General features: G+C 36.0%; 3 protein-coding genes across 29 annotated transcripts; 1 reads left to right on the plus strand and 2 right to left on the minus strand.

The window, feature by feature from the left end:
- Positions 1-49: 49 nt before the first annotated feature.
- LOC111212675 lies at positions 50-3,060 on the minus strand. The gene is made up of 10 exons (XM_022714250.2): positions 2,820-3,060; positions 2,321-2,541; positions 1,830-2,103; positions 1,558-1,672; positions 1,362-1,486; positions 1,069-1,150; positions 922-995; positions 651-807; positions 464-584; positions 50-373 (listed from the first exon to the last, which is right to left on the minus strand). The coding sequence occupies exons 1-10, from the start codon at positions 3,058-3,060 to the stop codon at positions 50-52; spliced, it is 1,734 nt and encodes a 577-aa protein (XP_022569971.2).
- Positions 3,061-5,716: 2,656 nt separating this feature from the next.
- LOC111213273 lies at positions 5,717-8,627 on the plus strand. 27 transcript variants are annotated; one of them, XR_007328313.1, is made up of 10 exons: positions 5,721-5,976; positions 6,064-6,128; positions 6,214-6,290; positions 6,639-6,655; positions 6,732-6,818; positions 6,931-7,066; positions 7,207-7,274; positions 8,040-8,100; positions 8,190-8,299; positions 8,396-8,627. XR_007328313.1 is itself a non-coding variant. In XM_022714991.2 (6 exons), the coding sequence occupies exons 1-5, from the start codon at positions 5,929-5,931 to the stop codon at positions 7,042-7,044; spliced, it is 510 nt and encodes a 169-aa protein (XP_022570712.1). In that variant the 5' UTR covers positions 5,722-5,928; the 3' UTR covers positions 7,045-7,066; positions 7,207-7,420. The 27 variants fall into 27 exon arrangements, 1 of the variants encoding a protein (XP_022570712.1); XR_007328309.1 differs by having other exon boundaries at positions 5,722-6,128; XR_007328311.1 differs by having other exon boundaries at positions 5,723-5,976; positions 6,199-6,290; positions 6,639-6,818.
- A 4,005-nt stretch (positions 8,628-12,632) lies between these two features.
- LOC111213274 lies at positions 12,633-13,397 on the minus strand. Its single transcript, XM_022714993.2, has 4 exons — positions 13,313-13,397; positions 12,977-13,237; positions 12,801-12,884; positions 12,633-12,709 (listed from the first exon to the last, which is right to left on the minus strand). Exons 1-4 carry the CDS (start codon positions 13,370-13,372, stop codon positions 12,698-12,700), a joined length of 417 nt encoding a protein of 138 aa, XP_022570714.1. The 5' UTR covers positions 13,373-13,397; the 3' UTR covers positions 12,633-12,697.
- Between the last annotated feature and the right edge of the window lie 9,247 nt (positions 13,398-22,644).

Genomic DNA, 22,644 nt, shown 5'->3' on the forward strand with positions numbered 1-22,644 from the left:
ACCAAAGCGTAGAGTTTTAGTAACCATAAAAACCAACATTTAACACATCCTAGCCATTTCCTGCTCGCTTGGGATCCTCTGCGTCAGCCTGACCAGCAACCCTCTTCACACTCACAAAGAATGTGGAAGGACCATCACCAGCAACTTCCTTGTCCAAAGTTTCCTGTGCGTCTGGTACAGCCACATTTCCTTCCAAATTGGCTTCAACTTCTGGAACTTCTGGAGTGAGCACCTTTGTCACAGTCAAAGCTTGGGTCTGGCCAGTCAAATTGTGATTTGACACCTTCACAACGAATTTGCGGGTCTGTCCTATGGTATCGATAAGAGCTTGAGGTACCGGAACCAAGTGATCATCCCCTACATCCTCATTGGCCTACAAAAAGTAATCAATTGTCACTATATACCCCTAATTATCTTGGAAAATACAGTTCTAAATAACAAAGGCACACGCGTTTGTAATTACCTCGAAATAATCCTCAACCAATTCAGAAGCTTTCTTTCCAGATAACTCATATCCAGCACCACCAAGGAGCAGAAAAGACGCTTGATCATCATTATCATACACGAAGATCTTCGCCAAGTACCTGTGTCATAAGCAGAGTAAGAATGGTGCATTGAAGTATGAGTTTAAGTAGATCTGAGTCACTTACTGTGCAACACCAGCAATTTCGGGTTTTCCACATTTCTTACACATAAGGCTGGTAGGCCCTTTGGTTGCCTTAGTGTGGCACCCACCACAGCCTATGTAATACCATGATGAGCCGTGCGCAACATCTCCAATGGTTGCTATGCATTCAAACCAAGCAACTTGCAAAATGGTAAACGATTAAATAAGCAACTAAGATAATCATATTTGATGTGTTACCAATTGGTATTGAACAACCTTCGCATCTTCCTGCTTCATATAGGAAAATAGCTCGCCTATGGTCACTGTCTCAGTCTTTGTGACAATGTCTGCGTCAACTCTGTTAGCAACATCTAGATCCGTGTTCATCCTGAAGCCAACGTACAAACATCAAAAACAATGATGGAATAACGACTAACAATTTTAAATAAAAGAAAGATTACCAAGTGAGATAATCTCGGGTTGCTTGGACATCAGTGTCCAAAAACACACGTGATGGCGTCATGGAGGAGAGAGCTAGAGCACCTGTAACCAATCCATTGTTATAAGACAAATGAAAGTTATAACGTAAAATGTGATGTAAAATTTTCCATAACAGAGCCTATCGGTTACTCATAGCCAATACGTTCAACTTCTACCAAATACAGTTCTATTCCTCAAAGCCAACCTAACCAGATAATATTCCCTGACCATCCTATGTAATTCTAAAAAATAAGAAAAAGTTGCTAATACAGACCTCCAAGTCGCTTTGGGTTCAAGGTAGTGACTAAAATAACACGTGCAGTTCCTCCAGATGCTTTGAATCTCTCACTGAAATTGGAGGCAGCCTTGTCCCATAGGTACAACTTCATCACCGGATCGCTATAACATACAAAAACATGTGTGAATAGAGAGACAACTCATGAGTATGAAAATAATACAGATTAGCTTACTCATGTGTTTGAACATGAAGCAGAACTCGGCGCGAAGAAGCTATTTCGGCATCATCTAGTACGAGAGTGTCACTGAGAACCTGCCTATTCACAAGCTTGATATGGCCAACATAATCTGCAAAATAAAAAACAAACTCAATGCTTTATATATCATAAACACACAATGTAACCAAAAACGTAAGTATGGATCTTAACACTATCCTAGACAAAGAAGGCTGAATATATTTGATCGAATTAGATTAACATTATCCTATATAACAGTGAGACCTTACCATAAAGATCCCCTCTGAAGTCGCAGGCAGCATCGAACTCCTCATATCCATGGAACCGGAAACGATCCTCAGGGAAACATGCCGAACTGTCCTCTAGATCAGAGAGGACATAAGTCGATGAGAATGTGATGGTGAAACTTGGATCCGTAACACGATACAAAGTCTTGTTGTTAGACCCAAAAAAACTGTTGAGTCTGTAAATGCCACCAGCTCTTATGTGTGGCAAATAAGTGTCTATCCTCCCAGCTGGGATGAAACCCTGAACGACAGCCTCCTGTTATCATCATAATTAAAGAAATTAATCAGAAATTCTAGAGATGAGATCTTAGAAATGCATCAACAACAAAATTATAGTTTATTGTAATATCAACAAAAGCAAACACTTGCTATAAATGCACTAAAGTACAAAATAATAGAACAATAAGTCTGATTCTAAAATGTTTATCAGCATCATTTCTAAACTAAATTGTAATATAAAACTCGGTTTATACCTCTTGGTCGATGAGAAGCATCTCGAGACCTAGAAGCACTTTTGTCACAACATTTCGGACTTCCCAGAAATGGATCAACCGAAACCTCAGCTCGCCGTCAGGAGCTCCGTATTTCACACCTTTGAAAGCCACAACTTCGGTCGAGACAATGGCTTTTCCCTTGGCGCCAGAGGAGACAACGGCTTTGCCTCTAACACCTGAAGAGACACCAGTCTTCATACCTGCATAGGAATACGAACGTTGCCATCAACAAAAAGGAAACTAAACTCCGTACCACAATTTCACATGCTTTTATATTTTCTGTAGTATAAAAACTATATACCATAAAAAATCATCTTATTCATCTCGTTGTTTTATACCTCAAAGCTTTAGACTCTCTATTTTTTAAGGTAATCAAACAAAGTCTATAGTTTTAAACCTCAAAGCTTTAGACTGTTTAATTTTTTAAGGTAAACAGACGGACTCTATAATTTCATAAGGAAATGATAATGGTTCTCACCATTGGGGTTTCTCGATTTAGGTACGCCGATCAAGATACCAGAAGAGACAGAGGTCTTGCCGCTGAGTTTGGTCAAACCGGAGGTGACCGACGCTTCGCCTTTGGCTTGCTTCGAGTGGGGATTGCTGATCGAGTGGTCGAGAGAGACATAGGGTGTTCCGATGAGCTTGATCGGTCCGGGAGAGGAGTCAGTCTCAACGCCTTTTGGTTTCTCTGAGGTGGATTTTCTGTTGGAATTCATTGCAGCGAAGCTTAATCGAAATAAAACTCGGATCAAGAGTTGTTTAAACAAAATCTGAAGGAGAAAATGCGGACTAAGAGTTTTATAATGAAAATCTGAAGGGGAAAAGCAAAACGAATCCATAAATGAAAGTAGAGAGAGAACGAAGTGGAGGATGTATTGGTTGGTTAGGGATCAGATCGTGAAACAGATCAAAGGAGAGTCAGAGGAAAGGGATGAAGAATCGGCAAAGGGGATGAAGAATAGATTTGGGTTATTAGGGTTTGAGAAATACGAATGGGAGAGGTCGGAATGGTTTGATCGCCGTCTGTGTCTTGCTATGTTCTGATGGGTTTTAGGCGCATTCGTATCAAACACAATTGTTTTTAAAAAAACACGGTTGAGGCCCAAGAAAAGCAACAGACATCTGACATGGCAAAAACACCCTCTCTGATTGGTTGATTAAAATTGCCCACGTGGACAGCCTGGTTGAGGAGGATATCCTCCTTTTATGTATTGATGGTTAGGGACCAGATCGTGAAACGGATCAAAGGAGAGTCAGAGGAAATGGATGAAGAATCGGCAAAGGGGATGAAGAATCAATTTGGGTTATTAGGGTTTGAGAAATACGAATGGGAGAGGTCGGAATGGTTTGATCGCCGTCTGTGTCTTGCTATGGTCTGATGGGTTTTAGGCCCATTCGTATCAAACACAGTTGTTTTTAAAAAAACACGGTTGAGGCCCAAGAAAAGCAACACACATCTGACATGGCAAAAACACCCTCTCTGATTGGTTGATTAAAATTGCCCACGTGGACAGCCTGGTTGAGGAGGATATCCTCCTTTTATTACTTACTAGGTCCGTGTCCGCGCTACGCGCGGATAATGTGGTTTTATAATTTTCCTTTTAAGTTTATATAATATATGATATCATTTGATAAATTTGTTATAAAGAATTTACAAATTTTTGAACCAAGAAGTAGGTAGAGATCATGTTGTCCCTTTATTAATGTTTTGTTGATGGTCTCCTTTGCCCCCAAAGCTATATTTACAACACATCAATCTGAAGAGTTTGTGATTTTATTTAGAAAAGCAAAAAAATATCATAAGAAAGCATGTAGACAGTTTAACTTTAGAAATACCATTTAATATAAGACTAACTTGAAGAAATCTAAAAATCTTTTAGCTTCATTCTAAACCTAACTTCATTCTAAACCTAACGATCAAGCATTTTGTTATTTTTTTTTTAAAAAAAAACTTAAAAGTAATATACGTGAAGTTTGTAGAGTGTAGAGGAGTGTACCATGAAATATCCTATAGACATAAATAGAAAATTGTGGGATGATGGTTCGAGTTGGGCTTGAGATGCCATCTTCTAGTTGGTTAATTTCACCACTGATGTGATGTGTTGGAGATGGCTCTAATCTGGTAATAAAATATGAGTTTAGTTAAATTTGCAACATAGTGGTTGTATGCTGGTTAGTGATGTTCACTTTTATTTTTAGTAGTGAATATGTGATTGTCTGTTTTATAGATTCATAACCTTATTTATTTTCTTTTGTTTTTTAACAACATTTACTTTGTTTTGTTATGGTCTATATAGATGTGTTTTACCTTTCGTTTGGAACCACTGCCTGTACTACTTAATGCATGCGGAGGTGAGTTTTGGCTTTCCTCACTCATGATGGATCTCCAATGCATTCCCCATTCACTGCTTGTTTGTCCCAAAAAAAAAAGATAATTCAGTAGTTGTAGATGGTAGAGCTGTTGTCGAATTTTTCTGCCTCAGCATATCTTATGGTTACTGTCTAGGTTTAGGTGTTAATGCTCTTGTCTTTTGGTGGGCTATGACAGAAATTAATTCCATAATTGAAATGATTCTAAATATAGTCTAATCATATTGTAAAAATGATAGTAATTAAGCATGTTTTTGATTTGTCAAAATTTAATATATTAAAAATTTTATTTACCTTATTTTTAACAAAAAAAAAGTAATATGTCAACACAAAATTAAGATAGCTTGAAATTTTTGGTTTCCATTTCTTGGATACCATTACATTGATTGATTTCCTATTCATGGGTTGCATATTTGTTTTTGTTTTTCAGTTCATAGTAATGTATGGTGTTTATATTTGGTGAGTGTATATATGTTGGATCGTTCCGGTATTAGAGTTTTCATGTTAAAACAGTATATTTGAGTTCGTATGACTTTTTTCAGTAATTTTTTTAATTTGCATATGTATAATGTAATGTATGTTTTTGTTGTTTACTTTTCCGTAGAGATTTAGTTTTGGATCATAGGCATATTAATACGGATTTGTAACTGTATTTTTTTGTGACCTAGCTTCCTTTTTTCCATAGACGTTTTTATAAATTATACAAATAATAGGTATGCATATTTTTTTTTCCTTTAAAAGTCGTTTTGATCCCCAAAATACTTAAGAGCAAAACTCTGCATCCATGATTTCCGCTATAACCATATTAGAAATTTACTCATTACATGCCTCATTAGAAACTGAAGCTTACCACAGGTGGCTTTGCCTATCTATACATATCTATACATATAAATGGGAGTTTTCTCTCACCTCCTGCAGCCATGTCATCAGGTAAGGGTGGGCAAATTGTGCCACGTGGCATCTTCTCTTTAGAAACTTCGATGTGTTTATTGGGCTCTTATTCTAGCAGGCCATTCTGCTATTGGGTTAGGTTCACTTGCAAACACACGGAGGCTTAGGTCCAGCGGCTGTGACGCTTCGGAATTAAGCACTCCGACCACCGCCTGTGTTACTCTTCAGTTTTCGGATTACATCTCCTTTAATCCTAGCATTTACATCGTACTCACTACTCCACTCTCTCGCATCTGAACGGCCTCATCATCATCCGTCGATAAATGCTCCTTGCCTGCTATGAACGGCCTCACTGCTATGAAATCCCAAAAGTCTCTCTCTCTCTCTCTCTCTCTCTCTCTCTCTCTGGTTTCTCCAACTTCATTTGTGATCTTGCTTTTTATTTTCGTTTGATCCAGAGCTCGATTTGGTTTTCATTCTTTAATTCTCCATCTAGATTTCAGTTACCGAAACACCATAGCAGGTTAGTGTTTTCTTGGTTGTGTGTTTAGAAGTGATCTGATAACTACGTGACGTTTTGGATTCTCAAAAAGAACAAGTTGTAGCAGGGACGATGCATCATCTGACCCTAGAGATATTGAGTCTGTGAAGAAGAAGCTTTACCTAGCTTGGAAGCCATCATCTGGTATGTGTTATGGTTGCATAATTACTTCTTAATTATGGCTTTCAATCAATATGTCCCACTGCGTGTTTTCAATTCATCTTCCCCACCTTCTCTATTTCTCGATTCTCTGTATATAAATATTAATCACTTCTCTATATTCTTTGCTTATTTACATATTATAAGAGGAACACATCCGAATCTAATCTGATTTTGAAGATTGAAACTTTCGTACGTTTCAAGTTTTGGGTTAGAACATTCGTGACTGTTCATGTGTCATGGTTTGTTTTAAGGAGTTGATTTCGCTTTAGAAGAGTGGATGGTCGATCAGATGCATATTGTAAATTTATTACTTTTTACTTTTTTTAACAGCTTCAAGCTTTCTCTTGGTACCTAAAGCTCCGATTTTGAATGAATTGTGAAGCTTCAAATTCGTTTATAAGACACATGAGCTGGTGCTTTCAGGTCAGGCCTGCGGTGGAGACTGTCTTTGAAAACCTTCTACTTCAGCTACTGTTAGCGAAGAAGATACCATCTATTCGAAAATTCCATGTGTGTGAATGATTATCAAAATAAGCCTTCCCTGGACTTATCTCATAAATATAAAGATCCTTTGTGTATTGTAGATGAACATTTAGATGATGATTGCATTTCTTGAATTAAGCTTGCAGAGGGATTGAATGTTGATGGAGTATTGGAGAGCTGGGGAAAGATTAAGCCGGTATCATGGAAGCTTGGGATGAAGAAGTTAGAGATGATTGGACTAAAAAGGACTTGACAATTTGGTTTGGTGTCAATAGGTATGCCTTCAAGATCAATTCCGAGAGAACACAAGTTTAGAGACCTATATTGTCGAAACAACATGTTCATATAGTCAAAGTTCCATCTTCTTTTGCATTTTACCTTCATAGCTTTGATATATATTCTACTATACTTGCAGATTCTATCCATAAGTTTCAGATACTGAAATTTGCTAGCTCAGAGCTTTATGTTGTTACCACAAAACAGGTGATGTAATGCTTTAAACTGTCTAGACTTGCATACTTGTGTCGCTTTTTATAGCTGAACTTTGTAGTATGCGTGGAGAAACTGCAGAGCTGGTATGCAGAAGCGTTGTAATTGTGAGTTTATTAGTAAAGATGAAAGTTCATACCCGATACACTAGAAAACAAACACCATATAGACCACATGGAGTATGAACAATCAGAATCAATCAAATTAAAACTTTGTAATTAAAATATAACGAGCTCAGGCTTTGGTTGACTTTCCCAACCCAAGGTCTTGCAGCTTGTATGAATCTTTTCTCGAGAACCTTATTAAAGCAAAATTACTTTATAGTAGGAACAAAATTTCTAAATAATAAGAACACACGCTGTTGATTTGGTTATTGTTATTATCCCAAGGTTAGCTTACTGAAAGTAACAAATTCCATGTAAAGTTCAAAAGTCATAATAGACCATGTCATGTGAAAAACAAATATGGAAGAGGTGCTTACTTCTAATGCGTTATTTTTTTCTTTCCACTTGGTCTAATGCATTGAACCTAATCAAAGATTTTGTCATTTGAATCATTAATGTTTAAAATGTTTTCTTTAAAAAAAGAGTACCAATGAATTCAATAAATAAACAATACAAAAACAAGAAGTAGTCTAAGCGTTTGTGTTTTTTTGGATGGGTTGTGACTAGCATTGATTCACTTAATTGGTTGAAAGCTATGATCGTTATGCTGATTTCTGAAATGCATGTGACACATGTTTTCTTTATTTGGTTTTAGATTGGACTCAGATGATGGTGAGGATGACTCAGAAAAAAAGAAGGAAACAAACATCTTAAAGGTATTTTCCTAAAAAATTAGCTCTTTACACTAAGCGCTTATGAACATTTTAGTTTTGAAAGCTTGTGAAATTTGGATCAATAATATAAGGAATAAAAAGGATGGAACCACCGAGCAAGGGGCCAAATGGTGGAGCAGTGAATAAGAACAAGACAATTGTGTCAAAGAAACGAAAGCTGCAAGTCAGCATAAGCTGTTAGGTAACTAAACTTAACTAAAGATATAGCTTTAAAAGCTAAAAATTTTGAATATGAAGAGTTGGATTGGTTACAAACTTACAAACTAACTTGGTGCAGAAGAGAATAAGTGGCATAAGTGTGGCAGTGTTCATCCTCCGAAAAGAAACTAGAGAACGGCCAAGTCACATTTTTCATATAAAGTTTTAATAGTTTTTCTTATTGGTGAATGGTTGAGTGGGTGAGTATTTGGGTTCCTAAAATTTTGAATTGTTAAATCATTCAAATCTATGTTATGTTGTCGTTTGGGATGTTAATTGTTTTTAATGAATTTTTATTTTTGGTTTTTAAATGAGTAGTAATAATATGCCTTATGTCTTCGGTTTGATAAAATTAATCATCAAATATTAATTTTTTTTATGGTTACAGTGTGGACAAATGATAGTTCTCCTCGAAACTAGATGCAATACTATAGGATGTATGATTGTTTAGGCAAAATAATATGTTTGTTGTTTTGGAGTTTAGGTATACAATGTTTTATTGTTGATCTTTTGACAGTATCTATAATAAATTTATTATCAATCCTTCAATATTTAGATTAACCGAATTCAGTTGTTGAGAGATGTGGTTTACAGCTTTTTAAAAGTGTGCGTTTTTATTGATTCTTTTTATAACTTAAAAACAAAAGACAAAAAGAGTGACTATAATGCTTTGCTTTTCTAGGTTGAGGACAATACACTTAAAATATAAAAACAAGAGGCATTTGTAATCGATGGATGATATATAACAGCATGCAAGCCTATCTGGTATATATAAATGAGAAAAAGCTTCAGTTATAGCATGTGACATCCAAAAGACAGCTATAATATAGATTTTTAACCACAATACAAAAAATGTTATACTTTGTTAATAATTATTTTGATCACTGACCCATTCTGAGAAAATAACAATATTATGCAAATACGATTATGATTTATATTAATATATTCAAACTAATTATATATAGATAGCAAATACATCAGCTGACGAGGAGGAGAAAAAACTAATAAATGTTCTAATACCCTTAAAAGTTATAAATTTAATGGTTTTAATGCCAAAATAAAATTTTAAAATATTGTTTATTTAAAATTTATTATATCTTCAACAAAAAGTTCTTCCATTTACACATTATATTAACCTCCAAACCATAGCAAAGCTACAAAGTAAAACCTATTCCTCCATTTTATTCAAAAACAAAAAGTTGATATCAGAGAATTCAGAAAACAATTATAATTCAGACAAAAGCATTGATAGCTGTGAAAGAAACTCTTCAGACACATACCCCATTGTTTATTTCAACCTCAGCCTACGATATTTGCAGCAGAGCCATTTAGAATTATATATCATTACATTCATTTAAAAATATATGGATAAGCTATCCTAGAAAAATAGTCAATTCATGTCCAATCAATACTAGACCATGATTAAAAATCCACTTAATAGATTCAAAATCATTTTGAAGACAAACTATATAACTAATACGTCAACAACGAAGCCCCTAACAGATTGTCACATCCATGACTTGAACAAAGCATGCGAGGATTATTACTATTTTAAGAGGATGAACGAATTTATTATCTTCATTCAAAAAAGATAATCACAAAACAAAAATATGCATTTACGTGTTTTTTGGAACATCAATTTTAATATATGTTTTAAGTTCAACTGTATTTACTTTGGTGTAATTATCGACTATTTATTCTATTTTTATTAAAATCAATCAGTAGAAATCACTTATGCGATTTCTCTTTGACCTAAGAAACTTCAAAACAAAGTAATACACTAATGTCATTAACCACTACCAAATAAATCAAAAAAACAATTTTGAACTCATTAAATAATAAAATATACGAATCCGGCGCGTAGCGCCGGAATACCACTAGTTGAGTATATATATTCAATATTACATTGAACTGAAAATAATGACTGAAAATCGCATAACATATGTGTATTTGTGTGCATGGAAGTCTTATCTAAAACATTAACATGCAACTATTCATATTTTCATTTTAAATTCTTTTTTTTTCTAAAACATAGATTGGTTGTAACCCATTTTCAAAAAGGCAAGTAGCCGTTGCTGTGCCCGGAAAGTTTTGTGTGAGGATGGATTTCAAACTCATGTCTTGTTGATTTGTCAATTCATCTGAAACTTCAATATATTATATAATAAAGTGAAGTGTGGAGAACTTGCCTCATATGCTTGTGTTTGCGTTGTATGATCACAAAATTTGCATTTCTCACATAATAATCTGGATGACTGATGTTGCTTAATCATAGCTCATGTATCTAACAAAGTAGTTCCTTTCTATGTAAATTCAGTACCGCTTGCCTTTGAAAAAAAAGAAGAATATGTTGTTATATGATGTTACCGGCCTGAAGTCAATGTGTAAGAACGTATACTCTCTGCTTCTGCACTTCTGATTATAATGAGACTGGATACTATAAAATATTTAGTACATAGACACAGGAGAGTCCTGAGAGGCAAATCAGAAAATATACTTGCTTGAAATTACTTTGTTTAGGAAATTCGATCCTAAATTTTACTCTATATAAAAAGAGTCTAGAATCTGAACGCCTAGCGTATGAAACAAAATCTCTGAATGTTTTTTTTCTCCACCACCAAAGAAACAAAAACAGAATTCGGTCCCGGAATCACAACCCCTCCAGCCTCGCCCAGAACAGAACAGCATTTTTCCCTCCTCAGCATTTGAAAATCGACGGTATAGTCAATCCACAGTACAAGTGTGGACCACCTGTAAGGATGGATCCAACCGGGTTCCCTGACCCGAGCGGTCTCCAAGCTACCACCTACGCTTTTGCCAGCTGGCAAGTCATCTGCAACATAACCAAACCTAAACCAAAAGATGCTCGTTGCTCTCTTACTCAGCCTTCTACAACGACTCCGCCATTCTTTGCAACACTTGCGCTTGCGCTTGCGAAGACATCAACACCGACACATGCAACGCCAATGCTAGACAGCTTCTCCTCCCTCCGGACTCGCTCTTGGTACCGTTTGAAAACAGGACGCTCAAGGCAAAAGTATGGGCAAAGAGGAAACACATGGCTTTCCCTAAGAAGCTTCCTTGTCCTGACAACTGTGGAATCAGTTTAAACTGGCATGTTAACTCGGGCTACGCTGATGGATGGTCGGCTAGGGTAACGGTTTTTAACTGGGGAGCTAATGCAGTGGGGACTGGTTTGCTGCTGTGGATTTGGATAAAGCTGGTTTAGGGTATGAGAATGTTTACTCCTTTAATGGGTCAAGAGTTCCACCTAATAACCAGACTATTTTCTTCCAAGGACTTCGTGGTATCTTCTTGATTGGTCTCACAAACGGGACGCATCCTGCGAGAGAGCCTAAGGTTCCAGGGAAAATGCAGTCGGTTATATCGTTTAAAAAGCATTTGGGGACTTTGAATATCCGAAAAGGAGATGGGTTCCCTAAGAGAGTTTTCTTCAATGGAGAAGAGTGTGAGCTTCCTAAGTTCTTTCCTAAAAAGAGTTCCGGGTTGACGTTATCTGGTATTGGATTCTTGCCCTTGATTCCCCTCGTGATCATGTGTTGGTTTTAAGAGGTGTTTAGGTTTGTATTAGTTATTTATGTAAGTTGCTTTCTGTTTAGCCATGGTGAAGGGACTTGAAGAGAATTGTTATGTATATTTAAAAAATTTGTGTGGTCCAAGAAACTTGTATCCATTAGTCAAAGTAACTGATGCAGAGTGAGTCGCACTGAACACACTTTTGCCCTTACTACAAATTGTGTCTCTATCTAAAAAATCTATTGGTAATGACTCTGGCACATCAAAATACACAAAAGTCCAGTGGCTGCAAAATGCATAGGGTGCAACTGAGGTGAGCCTTAGTTAATTATGTAAGTTGCTTTCTGTTGAGCCATGGTCAAGTAACTTGAAGAGAATGTTTATATATCTCTTTATTCAAAGATTTGAGATTGAATAAATAAACTTGTAATCCATCAATGTGTTTTTTAATACATTTTTGTCCATTACTACAAGTTGTGCTTTGGTTTAGAAGATCATATCCTGCCAACTCATTTGCACACATTTTTTCTTCATAAAATATATTTAAAACTTCTACAACAGTAAATGAGCATTATGAACTTAAGAACAGTCTATTTCCTTCTTCATTTTCCCCTTTGGTAAATACAAAAAAAACATCTTGTTGTTCATATATAAATGCAACACCAAATTTTATGAACAGCTTACAAATATGTTTTTTTTCTTGCGTGTATTTGTGTGTATATGTTGGGAGTATTAATTCAACATTTCCAGATTTTCCAGATTGCTTTCTACCCAAGGAATCGTTTAAAAAGTTTTATCATGATTCCAAGGGTTTAAGCAAGAGAATAATGAACGTTCGGCAATACTATTTCTTAGCCTACAATAAGAGAGAACACAACACAAGATAAAACTTTCAGGAAGAGAGACACAAAGACAGCCCAGAGAGATAAGAGAAACTTAGAGATAACCTTTCTCAGATATTTCTTGTGAATCTTTATTGCTCCAGAACATGTTTTCTTGGCATCCAAGTTTCCACTCATGTCGTTAAGTATCTAATAGCATCATCACAAGGAAATGGTATGAGGAATGTGATTCACCAGAGTAAAACAAAAGTAAAAAAGAAAGACGTATCAATGTTTTTAACCTTAACAACGTCATCAAGTCCACGAGCTTCAGTCATGAGCTTAGAACTCTTGTCTTTCAAGACACTGGCCACTAAGAAAACAGATATAGGCAAAGGACCTTCCGTGCTTTTTCCACCATTCCTCATGTTCTGCCTCTCGTACTTTCCACATTGGCTCATCGACTTTGGTTTACCGTTGGACACTTCGACTTTCTCACTCCCGCATTGATGCGCCTCGTATACGTGAAAGAGATCTGGGTCGTACTCAAGAGCCCACATCATCTATGGGAAGTAGATTTTGGCATTGAGATCAATCCAAGAATCAATTAGAAGACTATGCTTTATAAGAATCATTACCTCCCAAAGGTACAAAGAGTCACAAAACGAGAATTCTCTTCTGAACTGAACCATTAGCATCCGAATAGCACAGAGATAGTCACCTCCCCCCCCCCCCCCCCCCCCCAGTTTATCTTCATTTCACAAGACCAAGAGCTTGGTTAACAGATGAGTATGTTACATATAGAGAGGCAAAGAAGATGTAGTAGTAGTAGTTATACCTAGATGTTGGTGAAGCTTGGGGTCAATAATCTGAGTAATTGAAGACAAATGAGTAAGTTGAGCTTCAACTCCAACAGATCTCCCCGTGCTCCGGAAGTTTCCTCGCTTTTCATTTTGAAAAACACAAACGTTTAGTACCATACCAAATACATAAGACATATTGAAAGTATGGTTTAAGGTAAACCAGTACCAATCGACGCATTAATCTCTCAAAACAAAAGAATGAATCAGCTTCGTCTTCAAGAAGAACAATCATTGGAGAACAAAGATCACTCATTCCTTGACAGTAACCGACATCTTGGTCTATCCAGGCATAAACACAGAATATCCCAAAGCTTGGACAGATTCTCCTTTTTCTCATAAAATTCCAAAGACCTGTCTGTACGGTTTCACATCAAGACCTGACAAATACATAAAACTAAACAACTGAGCGAACTTTTGGAGATAAAAGGAGCCATGATGATGATAAAGTCACACTAACCAATCTGGTGAAGTGATAGGAGCCACTGGATAACTTTCTTATCAACAGGTCCACGACTTGTGAGGTTTTTAAAGAAAACTGAACCATTTGAGTTTGTACCTGAGAGAGAGAAGCAAAATGAATTACTATTAGAAAAAAACTTAAGCTAATGGGGAAAAAAGGGAAGAAGATGATATTCTTTCAACGTATATGCAGATACTTTGGTATGGGACTTACCTTATAAACAGGCTCAAACCCACCCTCTCCAAGCTTGTTTGAGAGATTGAAATCTTGAGTTGCACTTATTAGTTCCGAATAAGTAAATGTGAAAGGCTTTATTTCCATACTAAGCAGCTCTGCGAGAGAAAAAAAAGAACAGTTCTTAAAATGAAGCAATCTGAAAGATGAATATTCCAGTTTGATGCCAAAACATTTTCAGCTCAAGAAAGAAAAAAAGAGTTCTTATTACCTTCATCATCAGTGTACGGCTTTCTTCTTTTTCGTATGATGAAGATACCAACACCCGTAAGGATGCTCAAAAGTCCTAAGCCAACAATGACGCCAACAATAATACCAGTCCTGTTCTTTCCCTTTGATGGTGGCTTATTATCCACAGTTGGTCTAAAATCTGAACAGCAATATGTAACCCCTTGTTAGGTATTCACTCACAATAGAGAGTGAAAATCATCACTGTGTGTTACCTGGCGTTGCACTGACTGCCGATATTATTGGCCCATATGTTAATCTATTTCAAGACCAAGACCTAATTTAGATTTGACTTAATTCAATCCTAACATGATTCTAAAGAAGGTAGGAACACTAACCTTGATCCATGCTTGGATGCAATCCCATCAATTGATGTTCTCCTCTTTAATCTTCTTTCTTTGGTGGTTTCCTTGATGGACAAGAAACCCCAAACCTTCCTTTAATCTCTCCTTCAATAATCAGTATTTTTCTTGTGTATCTTTTAGAAAGACTCTCGTCTTACGTGAAGAAGAAAATCACAACCATTTTCTTCTTCACGAGTGTTGTGTTTTATATTAGTCAAAGAGACATGAGTCTTTACCAACACAACTCTCTAAGATTTCATCACAACCATTCGTTATATTAACGGTACCACAACGTACGTATACTGATATATATATTAATAATGGTAATGTATTCTATTATCATTACCTTTAACATATAAATATGATTATGAGATTAAAGACATATTTAAACATAAAGTAAAGTAGGAGGGTTATCAATACACCCGGATTCTAATTCTTAATCGAAACCGATCCATCACGGTATCGTCTTTTATATTAGAATCTAAAACAATAATATGAACTTGAACTTTATATTAAACTAATAGATACATAGGTCATATAGAATATAAAATATTCTTACATTCTCCCACTTGACCTTTGTATCAACTTAAGAGTTTAATAACTTTAATGCGCACTTTTATATCAAGTTCACTTGATCTTTATTAAAATTTAAATTGATCGAATCATGGCGGTTGTATGTCATTTAATCGGCATAGTCCCTTCCATGTATCACATAATCAATTTTAATTTTATATCAATCCTTATATGAGAAGAACTTTTATTTCTCAAACCAAACATATGTTATCTACAAACCATAAGTGTATACACATACTTTATTGATAACATAATTAATAAATCAGAAACATAATCTTTAAGTGAATTCTTAGTGTCAAATACATAATGAGCATCCCATAACTAAAATAGCAAAGCCTTATCTATAATACCCATACGTTCTACATGGTCATTGAACGCCTTGGGTGGTAAACCTTTAGTTAGCGGATCCGCTACCATCATGTCCGTCCTTATGTGCTCGAATGACACTCTGTTTCTGAACTTCTTATTTAACAGACAGGTACTTTAACTCCATGTGCTTAGCACCCTTCGAGTACTTGTCGTTCTTCGAAAAGAAGACAGCTGCAGAATTATCGCAGTAAATTCTCAGCGGCTTGGCTATAGTGTCGACAATCCGAAGCCCTGAGATAAAGTTCCGCAGCCATAGTGCATGAATTGTGGCCTCAAAGCATGCCACAAATTCAGCCTCCATAGTGGAAGTAGCAATGACAGACTGCTTTCCACTCTTCCATGATATTGCTCCCCCAGCTAATAGGAACAAGTAGCCAAACGTCGATTTTCTGCTATCAACGCATCCGACATAGTCTGAATCTGAATATCCAATGACTTCCAGCTGATCAGATCTCCTATATGTAAGCATGTTCTTTTTGGTGCCTTGCAAGTACCTGAGAACCTTCTTTGCAGCTTTCCAGTGGTCCATTCCGGGATTACTTTGATATCGACCCAACATTCCAACAGCAAAGTTGATATCAGGTCGAGTACATGTTTGAACATAGTTCAAACTCCCAACCACCGATGCATAGGGAATTCTTTCCATTTCTTTACGCTCCAATTCATTTTTAGGACATTGCATTTTACTGAACTTGTCCCCCTTCTGAATTGGAGTTATTCCTGCAGAGCATTTCTCCATTTTATATCTCTTTAAGATCTTATTGATATATCCTTCCTGAGACAAACTTAACAGTCCTTGTGATCTATCTCGAAATATTTCTATCCCGATCACATAAGATGCCTCACCCATATCTTTCATTTCAAAGTTCTTAGAGAGATACTTCTTCACATCATGTAACATACTCATGTCATTTGCAACAAGCAAAATATCATCAACATATAGGAATAAAATCACAAACTTACTCCCACTGATCTTAATGTAGATACATCGATCAACAATGATCTCTACAAAACCAAATGATGTGATGGTACCGTTAAACTTTATATACCATTGTCGAGAAGCTTGTTTTAGTCCATATATTGACTTTCTCAGCTTACACACCAAATTTTCTTTTCCTGTGACCACGAATCCTTCTGGTTGGTCCATATATACTTCCTCCTCAAGATCTCCATTCAGAAAGGCGGTTTTCACATCCATCTGGTGAAGCTCAAGATCATAATGAGCCACCAAAGCCAAAACAATTCTAAGAGAATCCTTCTTTGAAACCGGAGAGAAGGTCTCTTTATAGTCAATGACATCTTTCTGGGTGAAACCTTTAGCAACAAGGCGAGACTTGCGTCTTTCAGGTTTACCTTTCGAGTCACGTTTAGTCTTATAAACCCATTTACAACCAATGGTTTTGAAACCATCAGGCAACTCTACTAAGTCCCATACATGATTATCATCCATAGATTTCATTTCTTCTTTTGAGGCATCAAACCACTCTTCAGAATTGTCACTTTCCATGGCCATTTTGAATGAGATCGGATCGTCATCCATGCTTAAGTCACATTCATTTTCAATAGTGTAAACCACGTAATCGTTTGAAATGGCAGATCTTCTTTCTCTTCCAGATCGCCTTAAAGGTATTTGTGGTTCACTATTCTCTTCTTGAATTATGACATGTTCATCAACAGTATTTTCAGCTAGTGGAATTGGCTCATCATTATGTTGTCCTATTGTGTCATTAGAGTCTGATGCAACAATAGGAACAACTACTTCAGGTGGAACTACAGGTGAAGGAACTTCAACCTGAACTTCATTAATGTCCACTTTTCGTGGTTCACCACTCCCACTAGTTTCACCGTTTTCAATGAACCTAGCATTACCCGAATCAACTATTCTCGTACTATGGTTAGGACAATAAAATGTATACCCTTTTGATTTCTCAGGATAGCCAATGAAAAATCCACTGACAGTCCTAGAATCAAGTTTCTTTTCATGTGGATTATATAGCCTTACTTCTGCTGGACAACCCTAGACACGTAGATGTCTTAAACTAGGTTTCCTTCCCGTCCACAGCTCATAAGGAGTCTTAGGAACTGCCTTACTAGGAACCCGGTTCAGCACATAAGTTGCAGTTTTTAATGCATATATCCACAAAGAAAGGGGTAATGAGTAATTACTCAACATGCTCCTAACCATCTCTATTAAGGTACGGTTTCGCCTCTCAGCTATACCATTCAGCTGAGGAGTACCAGGCATTGTGTATTGTGCACATATGCCCCTACTTTCAAGTAACTTTGCAAATGGACCAGGACATTGTCCACTTTCATCGAATTTTCCATAAAATTCACCACCTCTGTCAGATCTCACTACTTTCACCTTTTTATCTAACTGCCTTTCCACCTCGTCAATGAATACCTCTAGGACAATCACAGACTTAGACTTTTCATGCAGTAGATAGGTATATCCATACCGTGAGTAATCATCAATAAATGTGATGAAATATTTTTCGCCACTCCATGAAGGAGCATCGAAAGGGCCACATATGTCGGTGTGTATTAACTCAAGAAGTTGAGTGCTTCTTGTGGCTGGTTTCTTTAAAGTATGTTTCGTCTGCTTACCCTTAATGCAATCTATACATACATCTAAGTAACTAAAGTCCAACTGAGGAAGAATTTCATTATTTATTAACCTCTTAATTCTTTCTTTGGAAATATGACCTAGTCGTTTATGCCACAAGAAAGCAGAACTTTCATTAATTGCGCTATGCTTAATGCCTCGAGTTTCAACATTAAATAGGGATTCAGAAAACTTTGCATCAAGGTTGAGCTTATAAAGTGAATCAAATAAAATACCACTACCATAAAAGTAATCATTTCGGTACAATGAGAAAACACCATGTGCAACCTTAATACTAAAACCTAAATTGTCCAACCTACTAACTGAAACAAGATTTCTAGCACACTCAGGTACATAGAGACACCCTTCAAGATCCACATGACTTCCAGTGTCCAAGATCAATCTATACGTCCCAATTCCTTCTATTTGTGCCTTCATCCTGTTTCCCATGAACAAGTACTGTTCAGGTCCTCTTATGGGCTGGATCGAACTGAATCCCTGTTTAATATGAGACACATGAGTAGTAGCACCAGAATCTAACCACCAAGTATTATTAGGAACTTCAACAAGATTCATTTCATAGCAAACAAAGCTGTAATGTTTACCTTTCTTGTCGAACCAATCCTTCCTTTTAGGACAATCCTTCTTGAAATGTCCTACTTGCTTACAAAAGAAACACTTATTTTCCTTCTGGATTTGACTTTGAGGTCCTTTCACGAAGTTCTTTACATTCTTTTTGTCCTTCTTACTTGATGTTCTTTTGCTGCTACTGGCACTTCCAAGACCTACGAGGTTAGCAACTTGATCTTTCATCTTCCTTAGTCTCCCTTCCTCTTGAATTAGCATAGCCTTTAATTCTTTAAAGTTCCATTTATCCTTAATGGTGTTGTAATTCACCTGGAACTGGCTAAATTCAAGAGGTAGAGAATTCATGATGAATTGGACCAAGAATTGCTCATGTACCTCCATTCCCAAGGTCGTTAACTTTTCTGCCAGATTAGACATGTGCGTCAAATGATCATGGATTGGCTGAGACCAGTCAAACTTCTTTGTAGTTAGCTCATTCATGAGACTTCCTACAATCGACTTGTCAGCCAATTCCGATTGTGAACACTCCTTAATTTTCTCTATGAATTCCCTTGCTTTCTCTGTCTTAGGCATTGATGGCTTAATACTTTCTGCCATCGTCAACCTCATAAGGTTCAAGCTCAGCCTGTTAGATCGCTCCCTTCTCTCATAACGAGACTTTTCAGATTCGGAGCTATCTACTGTAATAGCTGAGGGTTCCTCATCAGTTAGTATGGCAGAGTCCAGAGCCATTACACCCAGTGTAAACCGGATTTGCTCGAACCACTCACCATAGTTGAGGCCATTAAACTTTACAACAGAGTTAGCAGATGCAAACACATTTGATGAAGCTGCAAGCATTCATACATGTTTACCCGTTAGTGCTTTGAGACTTTAATATATATTCAGACTAATAGAAACTTTTAACACTTATATTTTAAATAACCTTTGGGCAATATTTAAATATAAGTACTTTCATTGATGCTAATTATATATTCTTTAATATTAATCAAATCAACACTAGTCAAATAAATATGTTATCTTTGGATATACATATTATTCACTATAGTAGAAAAATGATTAATTATTTTTTTATTATTAATTATATTCAATGATCCACCTGTGGGTGATCTCCTAGAATATAAATAATAATTTAATTGATCAATCAAACTTTTATGTCATTTAGCATCCTTGATCTTGATCAATTATAAACTTTATAATTATTTTTAATATCTATATGTCATATAACAAGGTCACTTTGGTGACTATCATATTATATTATATACATATAAACTTAAAATATCTAAGGAAAAACTACTTAAATTGTGTTAATATTTCATAACACAATTATTTGATCATTAAAATGCAGCGGAAGCATTTTTTTTTTTAACTATTTATTTTAATTTAATAAAATAACAACTTTATTAGTTCAAATATGCATTTACTTTGATAAATGATTTCTGTTTATGCATACTAGACAGAATTACTTAACAGTCATGCGTATGCTATCAAATGTTAATAAATAACAGAAAGCACTCTTTCATGCATGCAACAACACGTAACGGTTTAATTATGAATCTACTCTCATTCATGAATGACTTAATTAATAATCCAGATATTTTTCAGCGCATGATGCCAAACGTTAATATTATGAGTGCAATTCCTTTACGGTTATTACCGAAAATGTAAACTTCATGAATTAACAATATTCCAGATTTACTTAATCATGCATTTTACGTTAGTTAGTTCTAAACATTTACGAACCGACGCGACTTTCTAATGCATTCCAGAATTTTAACGCAACGGCAATCAAGAACATACGCTTGATCCAATTACGGTGTCGTTAGACACGGCTTATGAACACACATTAAAACGGTTTGATCCGTACATGTTCATAAACGCATGAAGGTAAATAAATTTTTTTTTTTTTTTTTTTTTTACAAACTTCATGCACGCACTTGGTTTGTTTCGTAACTTCCGTTAACATTTAACTCAAAACAAATTTCCAGATGAATTAATCTAATCTACATAGGCTCTGATACCACATGTTAATCTATTTCAAGACCAAGACCTAATTTAGATTTGACTTAATTCAATCCTAACATGATTCTAAAGAAGGTAGGAACACTAACCTTGATCCATGCTTGGATGCAATCCCACCAATTGATGTTCTCCTCTTTAACCTTCTTTCTTTGGTGGTTTCCTTGATGGACAAGAAACCCCAAACCTTCTTTTAATCTCTCCTTCAATAATCAGTATTTTTCTTGTTTATCTTTTAGAAAGACTCTCGTCTTACGTGAAGAAGAAAATATTAGTCAAAGAGACATGAGTCTTAACCAACACAACTCTCTAAGACTTCATCACAACCATTCGTTATATTAACGGTACTACAACGTACGTATACTGATATATATATTAATAATGGTAATGTATTCCATTATCATTACCTTTAACATATATATATGATTATGAGATTAAAGACATATTTAAACATAAGGTAAAGTAGGAGGGTTATCAATACACCCGGATTCTAATTCTTAATCGAAACCGATCCATCACGGTATCGTCTTTTATATTAGAATCTAAAACAATAATATGAACTTGAACTTTATATTAAACTAATAGATACATAGGTCATATAGAATATAAAATATTCTTACACCATAAGCCTCCTGAATAGGAATACAACATGTTCCTTTTCCAGCTCAGAAAAGATGAACTTCAAGGTAATTTTCTGTCACATTTGCTTTATATTCTCTATGAGCTGCCCTCTTAGTAGATCCACCAGCTGTTATGCTTACATCAAAATTCTTTTCCACAAGTCTTCCCTGAAAAAAAATACATTTTACAGTTCATTAGAATCAATGTCGGAGGAAGATTGATTATCTACACCTTGATAAAGTGGTTCAGACCTGGACATAAATGTCAAATCGTCTTCTTCGAACCCCTTTCCAAGAGTTAGAACCTTCCATTTGTATTTCAGCAAACTGAATTGTTACGGTATAGCCTCCATTCTCGAGCCCCATGCCATAATTTCTTAGGGAAGATTCAGAAAGTCTTGCTGTCTGAAAAAGCTCTGAGAGAAGGGAGTTAACTAATTAACATGTGTATCTGCGAGAAGCTCTTGGTATCGAGATTAATAGCAATTGAACAGAAAAGAGAGATTAAAAACCTAATAATCCCCGCGAAGAATGAGTCGCCGCCGGGCAATCTCTTTAGAAAACGACAAAGATTCAGATTGTCGAATGTAAAGTAAGAAGGCAAAATCGAAGTTAGCCATAACGGAGAAAGGGAGTAGTAAAATAAGAAATGCAGAGAACTTGGTTTGGGGTAATGAGGGCTCGTTTGTATAGCTCTAAATTTATAGCAAGCTGTTGATAAAACAATGAAACGTCTGGATTTGAAGGATGAAAAATAGAGAGGTTGAACGAATATTGAAGAAGAGTTTAAAGATCATTGATTGATCAGAAGTTGCCAAGGTAACGCTAAACTCGCAACTCAGAGATGGGAAAAGACAAAGTGGAAGAGTAGAGGAATCGCAAGCTTGCAACAAAATAGGTTTTGGGCTGGAGATGGCTCTTATAATTTTTACAAAGCCCAACCGAAATGCCCTTTCTAACTCAGAGATATTGACGTGGCAAAAAGCTTATTTTTCATTGGTTGATTTTAAATGAGGACGTGGACAGCCTCTCTGCTCACCATATTCCCCTTTTAGTATAGGTTAGAT

The sequence above is a fragment of the Brassica napus genome, chromosome C9 (genome assembly GCF_020379485.1).
Source record: "Brassica napus cultivar Da-Ae chromosome C9, Da-Ae, whole genome shotgun sequence".
Classification (NCBI taxonomy): Eukaryota; Viridiplantae; Streptophyta; class Magnoliopsida; order Brassicales; family Brassicaceae; genus Brassica; species Brassica napus.